This window comes from Paramisgurnus dabryanus, chromosome 11 (genome assembly GCF_030506205.2).
Source record: "Paramisgurnus dabryanus chromosome 11, PD_genome_1.1, whole genome shotgun sequence".
Classification (NCBI taxonomy): domain Eukaryota; kingdom Metazoa; phylum Chordata; class Actinopteri; order Cypriniformes; family Cobitidae; genus Paramisgurnus; species Paramisgurnus dabryanus.
Window position 1 is genome coordinate 14,169,885 of NC_133347.1, and position 20,248 is coordinate 14,190,132.

The 20,248-nt window shown below is 37.6% G+C and overlaps 1 protein-coding gene across 1 annotated transcript in view; it reads right to left on the reverse strand.

Moving 5' to 3' along the window:
• Positions 1 to 20,248, reverse strand: part of nol4la (nucleolar protein 4-like a) — a 41,394-nt gene that overhangs the window by 2,979 nt on the left and 18,167 nt on the right. Inside the window, exons 3-10 of the mRNA XM_065246955.2 lie at positions 17,224 to 17,335; positions 15,585 to 15,694; positions 8,472 to 8,625; positions 3,851 to 4,152; positions 3,539 to 3,724; positions 2,480 to 2,668; positions 378 to 497; positions 3 to 180 (exon numbers count right to left, since the gene is read on the reverse strand). Of these exons, the coding sequence (XP_065103027.1) occupies positions 3 to 180; positions 378 to 497; positions 2,480 to 2,668; positions 3,539 to 3,724; positions 3,851 to 4,152; positions 8,472 to 8,625; positions 15,585 to 15,694; positions 17,224 to 17,335 (1,351 nt within the window). The remainder of the gene's footprint in view (positions 1 to 2; positions 181 to 377; positions 498 to 2,479; positions 2,669 to 3,538; positions 3,725 to 3,850; positions 4,153 to 8,471; positions 8,626 to 15,584; positions 15,695 to 17,223; positions 17,336 to 20,248) is intronic.

A 20,248-nucleotide genomic window follows, 5' to 3' on the forward strand; every position in this document is an offset into this window, starting at 1 on the left:
ACCGTTAGATTGTTGTGTGCCATTATTTTGGAGGGTCCCGTATCCACGGAAACTGTAGTTAAGTCCACCGTTGGTGTAGAGTTGGTCCTGGGCATAGGCCGAGGCAGCCAATGTGAAGCCTGAGTGTGCCAGGGCAGCTGGATCTCTGGTGCTGGGCTTGTCGGATGAAACCGTCTCATCCTGAGGAGCGGTGAGTGGACCGATGGGAAGGAAACCAGGTTTCACATTTTAATACAGTAAGAAAACAACACACATTTGTCTTAAAGCAAGCACCTAATCGTTATTCATTGATGTCATAGAGAATGAATTTATTTGACTAGAGATCCAGAGATAATGATAATAAAAACAGCAAAATTTAATAGCAAACACAGACTCACATGACCCTGGTAGATGTCAAGGCGCATCCTCTTGGCTGCATTACGTGTTTCACTTTCACATGCGGCTGCGAGGATGTTTTCAGCCATGGCGGAGGTGAGGTGGGGGGGCGTAGGCCGTGTCTGACACCATGAGTGAAGAGAGAAAGAAAGTGTCAGTACATTATTAAAACAGCGGAGTACAGCTCTTCTTGACAGAATCCTAAATCACAATTTTGTCTTAAATGAGTCTACTATACACTGTCAGAAATATTGTCTCTCAGAAGTATATATAGTACATAAAGAACAAATACACATTACTGGTAAACTAACTGTGTCTTCCTGTTTTATGATTATTCAGAATTGTTTTGATTGGTATCAGATTGGATTTTTGGATCTAGTTGCAGTAGCTGCTATACATTCCAGTCCTTTTAGGCTGTCTGCCCATGATTTTTGTCTTGAGGCTACACCAGCATCACAGATTCCAGAAATACTGGTTTGTTTGCATTTAATTCCAGTAAAGAAAGGAAAGTAAATTTAAAAAATGAGAATATTCTGTTGGACCAGAGGTTTAGTGTCTGGTTTGAAACTTGTTTGAAGTCTACCCTTTCTGACCGTTTAAAGGACGGTATTTTACACTTAAAGCCCTGTTTTCAGATTGTTTATGGTGAAATAGAATGGTTTTGACTGAAATTTCGACATTTGCGTCTGCCCTGAGAATTTTCGCGTGTTTGTGTTTCAGCTCAGACCTATACAATGGGTTTAATGGTGCACTGGAACAATCCTTCCTAAAATGCATTAAACTTTGAAAAGATGCTTTCCAACAGCTTAGCATTCTTTTAGCATTCTTTGTTAACTTGTGGACCTATTTTTCCAAACACCTCACACCCGTACATTCTTCCGCTTAGAGCTTGAATAATAAACACTCCAGCCCAGGTGGTGGCGCTAATCCGCCTTTGCCAATTGCAAGAATAGAAACAAAGTTCCCGGCGCGGAGTAATACCGTACCTCACAGGACAAGTCAATGGAGTTGGTAAAAACTACAATAAAACCTGTTGGAATGCGTCTTTTGGAGCGATTTTTGTGTGAGCATATCAGTGAACACCCCTGACCACTCGGTGAGTTTCACGTCTTTGTAAATGAAAGTTTAATACATTTTAGGAAGGATTGTTCCAGTGCACCATTAAACCCATTGTAGAGGTCTGAGCTGAAACACAAACACGCGGAAATTCTCAGGGCAGCCGAAAATGTCGAAATTTCAGTCAAAACCATTCTATTTCATCATAAACAATCTGAAAACAGGGCTTTAAGTCTAAAATACCGAACTTGTCCTTTAAGTCATCTATTAATAAGCTAATGAAGTAAAAGGTTTGTTCAAATGTGAGGTACTGTGATACTCCAGGATCGAGGAACACAGCAGTAAAGTGAAACCATCAGCCACTAGAGGGCAGAAGTGTGGTATAAAAATGTGCTAGCTACATAACACTCATGACCATGCTTTAAAGGTCACGTTCTTTTTTGATCCCATTTTTTAACCCTAATGTTCCTATAAAAGCATAAATAATATCTGTGAAATGATGAAGCTCAAAGTTCACTGCCAGGCGATATATTTTCTTTAACAGAATTCGCATTTCAAAGCCTACAGCGGACGGCCGGTTTGGACTACAGCCCACTACTTCCTGCTTTAACGACGTCAGTAGAACAGTTTTTTGACTAAACTCCGCCCACAGAAATACGTCAGTCGCCAGCTAAGCTAACGGCAAGTTAAGCTGCTTTTGAATCACAACACACTAAACAAACTACACAATCAGAACTCAATACGTATTTCTGAAGGAGGGACTTCATAGAAAAAGGAAGACATCAGCCTGTTTTGAGGACAGTGAAAACAGCGCTATACAGTTAAGTAAATTGTGTGAAAAATACAGCGTTTTTTTACATGTGAAACATGAACACGTTATATTGCGCACTGCACAATCAAAGCTTCAAAAACACAAAAGGAGCAGGACCTTTAATTTAATACTATTACTTGCTAGTACTGTCATTAGCACATAAGCATCGAAACTATGTTAGAAATTTGTGTCTCTGTGTATTTGTCCGTATTCGGGCTGAAGTGCATGTTTCTCTACCTCAAAGCCACCCTTCTTCATGCGTCGGCAGGATTTGAGGTAGGTTCGGATACGTTTGCGAGCACGTTCTTGAAACTCTGGGAACTGGCGGCTGCAGGACTCGATGATGGCCTGGATTTTCTCTTTGGGCTGCTTTGAGATCGGAACCATTCGGTCCAAATTCTCATCCACAAACAACCGGACGAACATCTGAAAACAAAGGGAAGTAATTTAGAACAAGAAAACAAGCATTCAAAATGCTTAAAAAATTACACACTATTTTCAAGTATATAACTTAAACTATATAAAGGCATCTTGAGCTAAAACAACAGCGTTGATATATGTTAAGATGTGTCAGTACAAGGTGTTTTTAAATTAAGGCAGCTCAAACATGCATTTTAGTCTGGGACTAGGATAAGCCCGGGAAACTGCCGCTATATGTTGTACATGCTAAATACAGTACTGTGCAAAAGTCTAAGGCCACCATGCTACCATTAGATTTGTTGTTTTTGCAATGGTATAGTGAGCATATATAATTATATCTCAGTCTCTTTATTAGAATACAACCAGAAAATACAGGAAATGTGTATTTAGTATTAAAAACAGTACAAAGTATAAGCTGAAGTAACAAGTTTTTAGGGTAAACTCCCCTTCCACTTGAGCAATAGCAGGCATCTGCAGGATCTCTTAAACCTAAATGGAATTAAATCCTAATGTCTAATTCTAATCAAATGACTTCAGGACTTCAGTCTCCTCAAAAAAGATCAAGATGTGTTTCCTGCCAAAAGAGGTCACACTAAATACTGACTGATGCCTGAAGAAGACATATACTTCTGAATTTTTTTTGTTTTTACATTTTGTGTACATATTTTCTGTATTTATCTTAAAAAAGAGTGAAAATTAAATATGGATGGACATTAAAACTTTGCTAAAACAACAAAGCTGTTGATAGTGTCCTTAAATTAAAATGATCCTCAGAAACATTTTTAATAAATAAATTACCATTGTAAAAACATTATAAACTATTTAAAATGCATATACAAAAAACAAGACAAAATGGGTTAAGTGATGCAAACTCACATTAAAAGCTTTGAGTCTTTCAGGGTCCATACCCTCGGCATCATTAATCTTGTCACTGTCATCATGGTCATCGTGATCATCATCATCATCATCTATCACCTGAGAGCGACCCGGGGTCATGTCCTCCCCACACGTGCTCAGTTCTGTCTTCACAGAGTCATAGCTTCCTGAGCTGTACTGTGGGGACTATGGAAAAACAAAATAAAAAACACCAGTGTAGTTTGACTAGTTAAAACCTAACCTCTGAATTTATAAAATTTAAATATCATTGCTAACTACCTTTAATACACTTAATTTAATAATGTGATCTACCTTGTTGCCATACTCGGTTTTGACAGGGAATTTTCTGTTGAGGTCAGGTTGGTAGGATCCGAGCGTCACCCCTGGCAACAGTCTGTCAGTCAGGTTGACGGGCTGCTGTCCCTCCTGTGAAGAGGAGGATGATAAAGTGTTGCTGAAGTCCAGCGGTGCTGCGGCACCGTTACCGTTCACCTCTCCGTATGGAACCGCCCCCTCAGATGCAGGAACTCCTCCTGTCGCCATAGCAGCAGCACCAGGTGGAGTCACTGCAGGAAGGCCGTTAGCTGTGCTGCCATTCTCTGAAGAGGAGTCATCTGAGAGGGAGAGAGAGACAGAGAGAGAGAGAGAGAGAGAGAGAGAGAGAGAGAGAGAGAGAGAGAGAGAGAGAGAGAGAGAGAGAGAGAGAGAGAGAGAGAGAGAGAGAGAGAGAGAGATAAAGTCACTTAGCACTTTAAATGCACGTGTGGATGTGGGGTGTAAATGTGGATGTGTGTCAGTGTGTGTCTAATTTGGAAAGGGGTGGAGGCTGTTCCACTTTTAGGCTGTTTGTAATTATGAAGCGGTGTGTGTGAGCACAGGAGCAACATTAGGGCCAACTGTCAAACCAGTGGATGGAGGCAGAGATGAAGAGAGAGATGGGATGAAGGGGAATGAGATGGGTGTGGGCTTTATAGAGTGGATGGGAGCATGCTTAGAGGGGGAAGGGGGAAAGATCAGATGAAAAGGATCCATTTTTATTATTTCAATTGAAAAACAAAGACAAATAAATGGGGCACATGAATGGACCCCACGGAGCCACTTGGAGATGATAATTATTTAAACATAGTTTCAATATGTGACCCTGTCTGTGAAATCCAGGCTAAAGTCTCAATTATGAGATTAGGGACATCAAAGTTTGATTAAGTTCAATATTAAAGATATAAAAGTCATATGTTCTTTACATTATGTAGGATGATTTAAAGGGGCATTCCACTTTTTTTGAAAATATGCTCATTTTCCAGCTCTTCTAGAGTTACTTATTAATTTTACTTACTTATTCATTAGCTGACGCTTTTATCCAACGCGACTTACAATTGCTATATGTCAGAGGTCGCACGCCTCTGGAGCAACTAGGGGTTAAGTGTCTTGCTCAGGGACACAATGGTGTGTCACAGTGGATTCAAACCCAGGTCTCTCTCACCAAAGGCAAATGTCTTATCCACTGTGCCGTCACCACCCCTAAACATTAAACATTTGATTTTTACCGTTTTGGAATCCATTCAGCTGATCTCCAGGTCTGGCGCTAACACTTTTAGCATAGCTTAGCACTATCCATTGAATCTGATTAGTCCATTAGCATCGGGCCTAAACAAATAACCAAAGAGTTTCAATTTTTTTCCTATTAAAAACTTAAATCTTCTGTAGTTACAGCGTGGACCGACAGAAAATTAAGTTATGGCTAGGAACTATGATATTACGCACTGCCCAAAAACAGTCCCCTGCCATTGAAAGTTACTAAGGGGACTATTATCCGCTGCTGCGTAACATCATTGCGCCTCCTGCAGTCATGTTACAGCAGCAAAGTCCTTGATTATTACGCCAGAATGAGAGTATAGTTCCTAGCCATAACTGCCTAGAAAATCGCAACTTTTAATTTTCCGTCGTACACGATGTAACTACAGAAGAGTCAAGTTTAAAATACAAAAAATATCAAAACTCTTTGGTTATTTTTTTTTTAGGCGCGATGCTAATGGATTCAATGGATTATGCTAAGCTATGCTAAAAGTGCTAGCACCCGGAGATCAGCTGAATGGATTCCAAAACGTTAAGATTCAAATGTTTAACTCTGGGGGAGCTGTAAAATAAGCATATTTTCATAAAAATTGACTGTGTGTTTAAGGTATACATCAAAAAATGACTTTAGCTGGGTTTTCATAAAGTGTATCAGATATTCAGAAGCACATGGTTTATATTTTTTAATTGTAAAAATAATTTCCATAATCAGTGCTATTATCTTGTTTTTTTTAGTAAAACTAAACTGTGTGCAGGCTGTTCCTGTTTTAAGCTTAGAAAGGTTTATACTTTATAGGAGGATTCCTCTATGCTGTGAGTTAAATCATCATCATCACCCTGTGTGTATGTAAACAGCACCCTGGACTGCCATTAATCAAAATCATGGGTGTGTTTATATCAAGAACAAAACATCAAAGCCCCTCATTATACTGTATTACACAATCTAAACTGGATCATAAAAATCCCATAAAACCACACCTAGTACAACGCAGATATAATTTGTGTAAAAGACAGCAATAGTGTCGCCCTGCAACACTGTATGTGTATGGTTCACTGTCACCATAAATGGCCAAAAAATGCTACCAGTACCCTTTAAAATGATTTTTTTAAAAGAAGTTAATACCATTAACATACATGTATGTATACATTTGGCACCAATATTATGCTCGGTTGAGATACCAATATGTACCTTTAGGTACAAGGTGTAGGGATGCGCGGGGCAAAAACTAACACAGGGTTAGTTGTAACATTGTAACATTGCTGTTTACATTGTTGCACAAGCTTGAGCGTTTTGTTTTTCCGGAACAAGTGTTTGAGTGTTTGAGTGTTTGTTTTTCCGAACAAGTGTTTGAGTGTTTGAGTGTTTGAGTGTTTGTTTTTCCGAACAAGTGTTTGAGTGGCATGTAAGTCAATTTTTTCATTATATGTTTTTTCGGTTTCTAAGTTGGGTGTGTAAGATACGAAATCCAATGCTATGTCATATAAATCAGTGTCTTGTTGACTAAAACATAGCATCGTTTTGAAATATGTCTGCAGCTCTTATTAACTTTTTTGGTGAGCTTGAAAATATTTTGACCCAGCGGGGTTAATTGTAACGCTGTGTTACAACTAACCCCTCAGGACTTACGATATGAGAACCGCTAACGTTAACGTAATTCTTGCCATTGTTTTAAATAGGCTACACACGAATGATTGCTGGCTGCCAACAAAATAAACGTGCCTGTCTTATCAAAAATCATGTGTCAAACTGATTTTTGTTCATATCTTTAATATATATTGAAAAAGGTCATGTCAAAGACTGAAATCATAAATAAATAAATGGCTTAAATCAGACTTTGATGCTCATTATCTCAGAATTTAATTTTTCAAAACTGTAGTATGGTTATTACAGACTGGGTCACATATAAATAATGTTTTGTCATAATTGTGCTGCTTTTCACCCATATTTAGACATTTGTATCAATTTATAATTGAACTATTGTTAGAAAAGGGCTGGATGAATGAATACAGTGTGGATACCTGTCTATTATAGGCTGATATATAAACAATATCCACTTCAAGTACATAAACAAAATAGTATGAAAATATTTGCCTGCAAACTTAATTTTTAGCAAGTGTTACAACTAACCCCCTGCCTGTTACAATGAACCCCACCTATGGGGCAAGTTGCAACGTTTGCACTTCTGTCACGTTTGGTGTAATTCTCCAAGAATGGTAAATACTAGAAACAAACTTCAAATGTTCATTTGTGGCAGAGATGTGTGTGTTGCTTGTGTAAAAATATAATTCATCAAACTCAAATATTTTTTGAACGATTGAGCCAAAACCAAAAAGTGTTCGTTTGTGCCCCGCTCTCCCCTACTTTTTAAAAAGGGTACTGCCCTAGTGACAGTGTATGTAAAAGAGAATCACAACTTTACCGCCAATCCTAAAATACTATCATTGCCCCATTAGTTTAATTCTCAGAGGGGTTTCTACAGCCGTCCGTCAAGGGTAAAGTGCACTGAGCATGTGCATCGTCACTCTCTCCCTCTCTCCACGTGCTGGGGTGAGCGGACACGCGTCTGTGCGTGTGTGGCCTAGTCATTCCCCGCAGTCCCCTCTGAGCAAGATTACACAGGATTAGCCTACAAAGAAGCGACCCAAGCTGCTTCCTCTCTCTCTACCACCCACAAGAACCTTGACTGTCCCAGCAGCCATTTTAAAAGCATCCTCGCATCCCCTCCCCCTGCCCCATCCTCACACCCCTCATACGCCACCCCAGCCCCCTGCACTTAGCTGAATGAGAGACAACACAGAGAGTGAGATCTTGCGTGCTGAATTCAAAAAGGAACCAACAAGGAAGTCAACCACCATGAAACGCTGCAGTTGTTTACATTCATATGCCAATATAAAACCATGGGCAACCCTTCATTATCGATTGTGATGTTTCTCAATAGATTATAACTTGTAAGCCTGTTATTGATTACATGAACAAGAACATTTAAAATAGCTTATGATGCAGATTATACAGAATCGAGATCCATATGCTGCAAAACTTCACATTGAAGATGTGAAGAACTGAAAAAAAAATAAGGCTGTCTCAGCAGACCCCAGACATCCATTTAACCGGCATCTGTCCACAACATAATGGAAGAGAGTGAGATGCTAGAGTGCTGTAGGAAGAGCTATAATGGGCCTTTACGCACCTCTTCAGCACCAGCATTACAAAACACTTACCAGACTCTCCGCAACATAAAGCCCACACTCACAAACCCTGACAAACATTGGTACAAGGCTGTTGTTTTTAAGAAATACATACGGTTATAGTATATACACATAGTGAGGGAGTGTATGTGTGTGTGTGAGAGAGAAATCATACCTTCCTCTTCTTTAATGCTGGCCTGTGGAGGTGTTGGCATCCTTTCTGAGTATGGGGCGGCCGGACTGTTGGGCTCTGCGGCTGGAGCACGCTCAGTAGAGACCCACGCGGGCTCAGCCATGTCCAAATCCTCACTGCTTACTGAACTCTCATCCTGTATGTGAGAGGGAGAGGGGGGTGGGGAGGAGGAAGTCAGAGAGCTCAGGATACTCGGTGCACAAAATGAATCCCATCCACTCCACTATTGCCTAGATATCAGTAGACTCTCCCATGTCTCCACTACGGCATCATCACACAGCCCAACTATCATAAACCAGAGTCAAAATAAACATGCGTTTCCCATTTAGTTCGCCGCGATGATATACGAGATGATATACGAGAGATAAACAAATCTTACGTCTAGCCAACCTGTTCTCTTTTTGCTTCAGTCCATTAGCATGTTGCAACATCATTCACCACGTTGTATTCCTTACTGAGGAAACTCCACAGACCCGGGTGAAGGATGGAAGGAGAGGGATGGAAAACGAAAGAGGGTGGAGACTCTTAAATAATGAGTGACTATGAGGGAGGCTATTTTTAACCCTGTTGGAGCCGAAGCCCAGAAGACGTTAAACATATAAAGCATATGAAGAACATGCGAATTGAACGCTAATAAGGGAAAGATGTATTGTTCCTTATGGCATCAAGCACTGGCTGGAGTTGCAGAGTCACTGCATGTATATGTGACCCTGTCTGTGAAATCCAGGATAAAGTCTCACAATCTAATTATGAGATTTTCAAGAGCATGATTTTATTTGAAATGCATGTTTGAATATTATATATAACATATAGATGCACCCACTGAATGATATGGCAAGCTCCGCCCCTCATATTTTTACAGTTCTATTCAGTCATTGATTCGGCAAAAACACACGTACACAGTTGAACAAATGTACCGAAATCTAAAAAAAAGTGCTTTTCCCACAAATAAACATGAGTATGCTCAGTATTCAAAGGGGTTTGTGTTACATCGAAACACAAACATTGTGGGTGTATTGTATGTATGCATCTGTGCAAGAGCAAGTACAAGTTTAGCAGGCTAAGGGCATAGCGAATCCCATCGTGACCCTCGCTGTCACCTGCACTATAGGCGTGAACACACCTCTCTGCCTCTGCCGTTGTCATGGCGATGAAGCTGCGGGAAAGTTCACTATGATGTTTCAAAGCTTCTGGCGAGGGTTACATTTAGCATCGCCACTTCCTTTATCATCCGGCACAGCCCCCATTTTACATCCCAGCCCCCCCCCTAAAACATTCCAGGAAAACACCCATAATGCACTGTTCAGCCTATATCGCCCATCTGCTCAGATCAAACCCTCATGATGGCATGTGGGCCAGTGTTGTTATAGACAAACATCCACCCCCAACCACATGTACATGTTTGCCACTTCCTCAGTTTGTCACAAACAAGCCCCTCATATCGCTAGAACCATCCCCCTTTGCTATAAAGCACACAGGACATGATGTTTAATGAATCAGTTCAGTCCGTTGACCAAAAGACGGGCGTGATTTAAACTCAAAACAGTTTTGAGTATAAAAAGAAAGTTTGGGTGAACCTTATTAACCCAAGAGGATTTAGGCGTACTTACTGTATGTCGTGCAATGTCAACAACAATATCTAGATGTTTTACTGTAGCCATATAAGCAGCACACAACTCGATCTTGATTATATCAACAATACATCACATTTTTTTCATCACAAGACCAAAAGGAGTCTTTGTCCCCCTCCCACACACACGAAAATCACATGCGGCCTCTATACTACATGTGTCCCTGGATCCCTGTTTATGGTTACCATGGTAACCTGAAGAGCAGAGCGGGCTAAAGGAATGTAATCATCCAGAGGAGCTCAAGAGAAAGTGAGAAATGAAAGTGTGGGTATATGGAGACACACACAGCAGAAGAATTGCCTCTCCAAAGATCAGCGGTAACGTGTTAGACACTCGCAGGATCTACTAAGAACTGCACTGCTAACATGAACTGGTTAGAGAAACACATCCTGAGACCTAACAGATCAAATCACAGTCACAAATGATCTGAAGTTGATTACATTTTTTTCCTGTGTTGATTTTTATCTATACAAGCCCATTTATAATGTTTAGTCAACGTTTTGTCTCTTAAAACCTAATGTACTGCACTGACTTATAGCCATAGACATATCACAAAAAAAACTTTTATTTTGCTTAAAGGAGACATATCATGAAAATTTTACTTTTTCATGTTTAAGTGTTATAATTGGGCACCCAGTGACTTAGTTTTGGTAAACCATTCTTTGCAAGTATGTGAAAAAATGGGTAATAGAAATTTGGCTCCCCTTGTGATGTCAGAGGGGGATAATACTGCCCCTTAATCGGCCCTATCCAACCACAGCACTGCCATTTAATGCGGAGATCAGCTCATTTGCATTTAAAAGGACACACCCAAAAACTGCACATTTTTGCTCACACCTACAAAGCGGCAATTTTAACATGCTATAATAAATGATCTATATGGTATTTTGAGCTAAAACTTCACATATATACTCTGGGGACACCAAAGTTTTTTTGACATCTTAAAAAGTCTTTAAATTTTTCTTATCTCGCTTCTCTGCCTTTTAAATGTATACGTAATAACCTCTTTGCATGTTAAATGAGTATCATTGTGCTAAAATGTACTGGAAAACCATTGAGTTAAATAATCAAGGACCTTGATAAAAATAAACTTCAGCTGTGAACCAATAGGCATGCATGTGGAAACACAAAAACACACACATCTGTATGCTGTAAACATGGGATTTACAGAATTCCCCTCATGAGAAATTGGGCTCCCTCTGAGGTTTGTTTAGAGGCTCGATGTGTGCACCATGGGCTCCATTAGGTACCAAGTGGGGCATCAGTAATAGGAAATGAGAAAGAAAATGAAGAGACTGGAGCAAGAAAAAAATCAACGTAAGCAAGTAAAAAGGTAAAAGTAGACATTTATGAGGATGATGAAGTGAAAAGACAACAGTCCACAACGTGGTGTTGCATGTTATTCAAGCATCGACATAAGCAAAACCAATCTCAGCCAGCTGACATCCATAGAGACACTGTCATTTCTCACTCGCTCTGCCTCTTAAGGACAAACAGTCACTGTGAAATTTTAGTTCAAAGTACACAGGGTGTTTCATATATAAAGTAGTACAATAGCGCCCCCACCTGTAGGACCAAAATATATTCAATTTTTTTTCAATTTAAAGAACTTTATTGGCATGATTGTGTCACTTACAATATTGCCAAAGCATTATACATAAAACGAGAAACATACAATAACACAATATTAACAAACATTAAGGTGCAATTAAGCTAAGGTGCTGGGTGATGGATGAAGTACTACTGCAAATAAAATAAAATAGAATCAGAGGATATTTACAATATAAAGTAGACTTTGAAATATAAACATATGAAGTATACAAATGTACATTTATGGGGGCAGATGAGAGGTAAAATAAAAATACTGTACAAGATCAGGGCTGTAGATTATTTCTGATGGTGTGTAACTGATAAATGAATTTAGCAGCAACTGATGGGTGTCTGTCTTCCCCCAGTAACATCTTCATTTGATCTGAGTCTAAAGAGCTATGAAACTCTGGTATGAGCTTTGAGATTTTGTCAAAGTGTTTTTCTCTAAGCTCTTTATATTTACCACAGTAAAGGAGAAAGTGTGTCTCTGTCTCGATCTCGTCACTGTCACAATGGACACAGATTCGCTCTTCTTTTGGGAGCCATGTTTGTCTATGTCGGCCTTTCTCTATTGCCAGACTGTGATCACTGAGTCTGTATTTAGTGAGGATTCGTCTCTGCTTTACATCTCTAACTGTGGAGAGATATTCTGACAGACTGTATTTTCTGTTTAGTGCCCGATAACATTCTAGTTTACTTTGGTTTTTACTTTCATTATCCCAATGATCCAAATATAAAGTTTGACTTTCTTTAATGATTTGGTTTATTGTGGTTTGTTTGCGTTTATTAGTGCTGGTCTGGAGTTTTAGAGCCAGTTGACAGATGGGACTGGTTTTAGGTCTCTTCTCTTGAGTTTTAAGGGCTTCATATTGAAGTGTGTTCGGGGGACTTGAGTTTAAGTGTGACCAGAATTTAAGGGAGCGTTTTTGGATGTGTATTATTAGGGGATATCTGCCTAATTCAGCCCTGCATGCATTAGTAGGTGTTCTTCTCTGAACTCTTAAAATATTTCTACAGAATTCAGCATGCAGGGATTCCATTGGATGTTTGTCCCATTTGGAGTAATCTGTTAGGCATTGTGGACCCCAAACCTCACAACCGTACAGAGCTATGGGCATTATTACACTATCAAATATTTTACACCAAACTGTAGCAGGAATGTCTGTTTGTTTAAATTTGCCTTTGATGACATAGAATGCTCGTCTAGCTTTCTCTTTAAGTGCATTTACCGCGAGACTAAAACCGCCTGATGCGCTGATTTTTAACCCAAGATAGTCATAGTGTAAGGTGTGTTCTAGTGCAGTGTTTCCCAGAGTAAATGTGTATCTGTTATCCTGTAATCTTGCTTTTTTCTGGAAAATCATAATTTTAGTTTTCTTCAGATTGACCGTCAGGGCCCAGTTTTGACAGTATTTCTCCAGCAGGTCCAGGTGTTGCTGTAAACCTTGTGCAGTGTCTGACAATAGCACCAGATCATCTGCATACAGAAGAGCTTTAATCTCTGAGTTGTTTAGGATGAGACCGGGTGTGCTGGATTGTTCCAGTAACACTGCTAACTCATTAATATATAAGTTAAATAGAGTTGGACTCAAGTTACAGCCCTGTCTCACCCCACGCCCTTGACTGAAAAATTCTGTTCTTTTGTCACCGATTTTAACTCCGCACTTGTTTTCTGAGTACATGGATTTAATGATGTCATATACTTTTCCTCCTATGCCTGATTGTAGAATTTTATAGTATAAGCCGTCGTGCCATATCGAGTCGAATGCTTTTTTAAAGTCAACGAAACATGCATAAACTTTGCCTTTGTTTTTATGATGAACGTGTTGATTGACTAATATATCTACTCCCATCCACAGCAGCTGTGGAAGCCTAAATGAGTGTTTACAAGATAAAGTCTTTCCAAATGCCCTTGTTTATAAAAAAATGTATAATTTGACTTTTATTCAACATTTTCTGTTTCTCCAGCTCAGTGGGATTAATAACTTGAGGTCAAATATGGACAATAATGTAAAGCAGGGACAAGGACAATGCAATGCGTCCCAGCCCATATGGCAAAAAATAAATTTCTCTGGTCAAAAAGATATTTTAAATATATGCTAAATACATTTTGTACAATGCTATGCTCAATTGAAAAATTGTTGAATTTGGAAATATATTTAGTTTTAACATTCATATGTCAACAACATATATTTCAAAGTGTATTTCAAGGGCAAGCCCAATGCATTTCTAATTTTACATCCTATGTGGATTTTTTTTTTGCCTAAATATATTTTAAATATATGCTAAATAAGTTTTATAAAGTATATGTTTAAAGTTGAAACTATATTTAATTTGAACCTTTTTAAAACATTTTGAGTTTTTCTTCCAATACAACATGAATATATTTCTTTGAATGCAAATATATATATATTATGAAGGGTTAAATATATTTTTTATGCTTTAAAATGTATTTAATTTCAAAATATATTTCAAATATATTGGTGAAAATTTTATATTTTTGTAAACATATCCAGCAAATATATTTTTTGGCCATTTTTTGTATACTTTGAAATACATTTAAAAATATTTTAAAATACATATTTTTTGCCATTTGGGAGCTACATGGTTCATCTTGATCTACCTTTAAGAAACAGTTCACCCAAAATTAACATTTTGCCATTATGTACACAGCATCAGGGGCTTCCCCATGCTTGAACTGCAAAGAGAAGAGGCACAGCTCAAGACTTTCTTTAAATAATGGGCTATAGTTATTTTATATTTCCATTCAAATGCCTTCAGGACGTTTGTAATATACAGTACAAGTCGTGTGCAGTTATTTATTGATGCTTTTACATCCTTTTAATGCTTGAGAAGAGGTCACCGTCCACTTCCATTGTAAACATTTTGGTTTCTATTACCAAAGAAAGTAATTTGGGGTTTAAACTGCATGATGGTGGGTAAATAATGACACAGTTTTCATTTCTGGATGAATTAAAGGTGGTGTGTGTGAATTTTAGCGGTATCTAGTGGTGAGATTGTGAATTGCAACCGATAGCTCACCCCTCAATTTTAAAACACATATGGCAGCCGCCACAGGACAAACATGTTGTCGTCTGAGACAACGTAGGGACGAAATGCTCTGTAGAACAGTTTGTCCGTTTAGGGCTACTGTAGAAACATGACGTCAGTTTCCATGTAAGGGACCCGCTATGTATGTAGATAAAAACGGCTCGTTCTAAGGTTATAAAAACAATCGTGTTTATTTTGTACGGTATGTTGTATTTTTGTACTTTATACACCACTGATAATATAGTTATGTCCATCATATTGCATTTCTGTCAAGGGATCCCTCTAAAAGTTACACGATGTACCTATTTAAATGAGCATATTACAAATATTTGTTTTATAGATTTATAATTCTATCCAATCTGATAATAAAATTCTTTATTATTCAATTCAGTCCTATTTTTCTGTAAAATTGTAAATGTATTGCTTAAAGCAGCTGTTTATCACAAGTATGAGGGTAGTATGTATGTACTACAATCTCATTTATATAGCACAGTGACCCAAAGACACATACTCTTGCTATTCCAGGTATCCGCATAGACTGTTGCCGAGGCAACCATCCATATAAGAGTTTACCTTGACAACTACACGTTGCTCCATAAGGCCTTGTCACAATATTTTTGAGTTGGGTGACTTTTACATGAAATCTTTTGCCTAGATACTGAAGCATATTTAGCATCATGCTACCATTTCAAAATAGAAGTTCTTCAAACACCTGACGCCATCTATAAGACTCTGTTAAAAGTATAGCATCACAAAACACTTGAGTGAAAAAATAGACCTAATATATGAATATACTACACAACAAGCAGTATTTTACTCCTACCTGTTCATTGTTCGTCATGCACTGTAGTTTCATCTGTTTCAGATAGGTGGCAGTAAGAGGCATGTTGTAGTCAATGAGGTCCGGCACAAGAGAGGTGGGTCGGTCGTTCTCTGTGGTTAAAAGCATAAAAAGTAGTGTCGCTGTAGTTTAAATATTAACATTTGTAGCTGTAAAATCCATTCATGTGATACTTGTATTATCAACACCATGGGTGAAATTTACAGGGGGCCAGTTCCCAATTTGCTAAACTGATTTTAAAAATATATAATTATATTCCAAAACAAATATACATATTAATTTAGCTTCTTATATGTATACTTTGTAAAACAACTGTCAATCTGGTCATAATATGTATTTATCAAAACATGGTGCTTATTAAAGTCACTTTTTCCACCCGTCCAATCACAATGGTGGAGACCAACTGGAGCATCCTGCCTTTACCTCTGAACAACAACATAAAAGTTAATATAGCTTGTCGAATGCTACATAATACCCCGTGTTATTACAATATTAATATGCATTTATTGTAGTAAATCTTTAATTTGCGGTTAAAATCATTATTCCGGTATAGATACAATGATAGGGACAAGGATCTGCCACCCCCAGTTCAAATGTCAAGCTGCTCCTATGATCAACACTTCAAAAGGGTAATACTGTCATATTCAATTCCTAATTATAGGGTAACGTTACATGACTTTAAGGAGTTTTGTTCACTAGAGGGCGCTATTGAAACAGAGCTCTAATAGACCTTGTCGAAAATCCCATTGGGTCTTTGTTAAAATCAAACACAATAAATGTAGACAGGCTTTTGTTTGGACACAGATCCTCTGACTCTACATGGTACCCAGACGTTATACAAAGTGTACAGTTTAATAAATCATCAGTCTACACAATTCATCGGTGAGCATTCTTTTGCCACCCCTTTCAGAATCCCCAGTAGAACGAATCTGATCATTCTCAATTTAAAGTTTGTCTATCATTCAATTCATGCTGTACGAATGTCGAGAGAGCGGCTCTCTCCCACATGGCAGTCTGCACGTGCATGGAAGGAAATCAAGCTTATCTCTGGATATGTGTGAATTAGTCACATTAGTCTATGACTAATGGCAGACAGACGTCATGCCTCCGCAGCATGTGGAGTATAATATCTCAGATGTGGGAAAATGACCTAATCTCTATGAGATGCTGGTAAATTATTGCAGTATCGTTATTAAACATATGATATAATAAACAACAGCATTGATTCTTAATGTCTCCAGACAGAAGGGATATTATTTGAAGGTGAACTTCAGCTTCAATCACATGGGACAGTCTGATATGTTGTGTCCTGGTGGATTGACTGCATTTTCCCTTAGCGCTATTTGTGATGATTTCTTGTTCTTAATCTGATGTTTACTATGGGAAGTGTGGGTAGAATAATTACATGTGCAGTTTGAGTCTTGCCTCAGTGTTTCATCAAAAATGGTGTGAGTTTAATGAAGACGTCACATATCTCCTAATTACTGCTAAAGGGGAATGCATTGCCAAAACGGTAATGAATGATTAAATGATCCCAAACAACCAATTTACTCAGTAGGGAAATGGTTTTTAAATGTTGCATATTCATGTGTAAAGTTAAAAGACAAAATTAACAGCTGACCTTTGAACTCTGCTGTGCTGGGGTTGATGTGCATCCTTTTCTGGCATTCTCCACAGCTCATCAGAAAACGGGTCACTGCCTCACGTGGAAGAAATGCGTAAGTCTCTGCAATCTGACCAAAAATGCAGAAAGGAGACAAGTCAGGAAACATTTTGAGAGAGATTAAACATTTGGATGAGGAACAAATTGAGAGAGACCTGAAACAGTAGTTACCCTTACGAAACAAAAATTTATTGCAGTATATTGGAAAATATCATGTAATATATTAGGCAACATATTCCCAAAAATATATATGATTTAATATTTAAATTTGACAATATATGCATAAACCATACATGTATATATGATACAAAATATATTGCAAACAAGATCACATTATATATATATATGCTAATCGTATGGCTAAAGTGTAGTATAATCTCCTATTTTGATCTTTAATCTCCTATTTCCCCCTCTTCTCAATGACATACATAAACATGTTAACCAATTAATAAAAATTATCTTATAAAACCAATCAGAATAGCTTATGTTCTTCAAACATATTTTTATTTAACTGTATGTATGTAAGTAGAGGAAAAAATTAAAATTAATATATTCTACAATTAAATGAGAGCGAGTACACAAGAGCAGTTCACAAACACATGACTACAATAGGCCTAATACAGACAAACACCCAGGATGTAAATTGTTAAAGCCAACTTACAAGGCCAGATATACTTTGCACTGTATAATGCCAAGCTATCAAAAATGTCATTTTTCATTCATTAATAGTGATTTTTTTCCAATCATTAATAGTGAATTAATATAAAGCTTTTAAGACGATTATTACGTGATATTTATTTGGAGGGGGTGCCCTTTTTCAGTTTCAGTACATGCCCCTCAAAAGGTCTGTGCACGGCCCTGTCTGTACATATATTGTTAATACATGTTCCCATATATGCACATATATTTCACATATTTCACATCTAATTTTACATATATTTAAAATGTATTCCACAATATATTGAACACATATCTACATATATTTCATGTATATTTCCATATAATTTTACATATATTTTACCATATAGTAAACATACATGTGACACTATATCTATACATATATTGTTAATACATTTTCGCATATAAACCGAAATTCAATATTGTGGATATTTATAAATATAATATTGCATATATTTTTAAATATATAAACACACATATTATATTAATGTACAATATATTGAAAGCGGCAATAATTTGTATATTTGGCAATATATTACACATATATAGAATATATGTACCATCAATATATTATTCCATGTATTGCCAATATATAATATATTGGAAACTGGAAAGTAAAATAATATATCGCAATATATAACAATATATTTCAAGTAATATATTGGTAAATATATTTTCCTTTCGTAAGGGTACTGTCATAAATATGTGCGTTTCTTGATATATTAATTTACAAGTTGTAATACAAGTGCTGCGTTTTATGTAAGTATTAAATTAACTGCTGTAAAATCGTCAACATTGCTAATATAAATATATATATATATAAAAATAAAATCCGATATATATATATATATATATATATATATATATATATATATATAACAAATAAAATCCGATAGGAGCGTTTAAAGCCAAATGTTGACACACACAGGCATCTTAAAGTCCCTAACAGCACATTTTTGAGTAAAAGTGGAAAGACGTTGTAAATGTATAATTATTTGCTTATCAAACCCAGGCGGGATGTTTAAGAGTAGTCAGCTGTATTCTTAAATAGTGAAATTATCATCGAAAACCAAACATGTGACACACACACACCTGCAAGGGACAGCAGCAAAGGCATCTTTACAAATCTTAAATTATGTCTATAAAGTTTGGGTACTTTTTAATTATGGCATTAACATAATAATTGCAATACAGAATATGTTTGCCCTACAAACAATTTATAATTTACTCTCTTTTGCTTCTGCGTTCTTCTACTGGATGTTTTCATGGTGTGACCTTCACACAGAGAGGGCGATCGAGCAGTGGGAATGGCAAAGCCCACCTCCTTCCTCCCCCTTAGGGTGCACAGAGGGAAAAGGCCACCCAGGGAAAACCGCACCCCCCCAGAATGCCAGACTGCCCCCTCTTAAAGCCTGGCAGGGCTAATCTCTGTGGGCTGCTCATGCTATGAGACCTGACAGCAGGGCTCTCCAGGGCACTGGCTGAAGAGGTGAACGTTGCCCCAAGGACATTGTGCAGCCCCTCCACAACCAAAAACACATGCTCGTACACAAACATCTTTTTTTGCATCTATCCCAAGCTACAAGGTAAGGTCCAGTTTAAAAATACTAATAATTGTTTATTAAAATGTGTTTATTTATTGATTTAGCAGATGCCTTTTCCCAAGCGATTCTTTGTTATTTTTCTCACTTTTCACATTTGAATAAATGTGTCTAATAAATGTCTAAATGTAAATGTTTCAAAGCAAGAGCACTTAACATGATTTAAGATGATTACTGAGTGCACCTCTAACCTTTTTCCTTATACATTTTAAAAAGCTGACCTAATTATAACCCAGTGTGCAGATATGTCTGTTTTACAAAATTGTTTACCAACAGAGCATGCAATATACCGAAATGCACCACATTCAATGATGCATCATGTCACCAGTGTGTGGATTTGGAAGAGAAAATTGACCGCTAGGGTACAATTTGGGACAGGACCCTGAATGAAGATACTGTAGAGGGATATTGGAAACCACCAATAATACTCGGTCACAGCTGATTACAGCCAATCAAAGACAGTTCAACTACAGCATACAAGCTAATCACAGTCTGCCTCAACCAATCACAGCTGATTTCTAACTTTTGCAGCACTTAACTGCTTTAAATAGATGATTAACACAGAGCTTAGTTAGGACTGGAACCTGACACCTTCACACATCAAGAAATCAAAGCACAGGGGATGTAATCAAATATACTTAAAACTCTTTCAGATAAATACATTTTAAGTGTATGTGTGTGTGTGTGTGTGTGTGTGTGTGTGT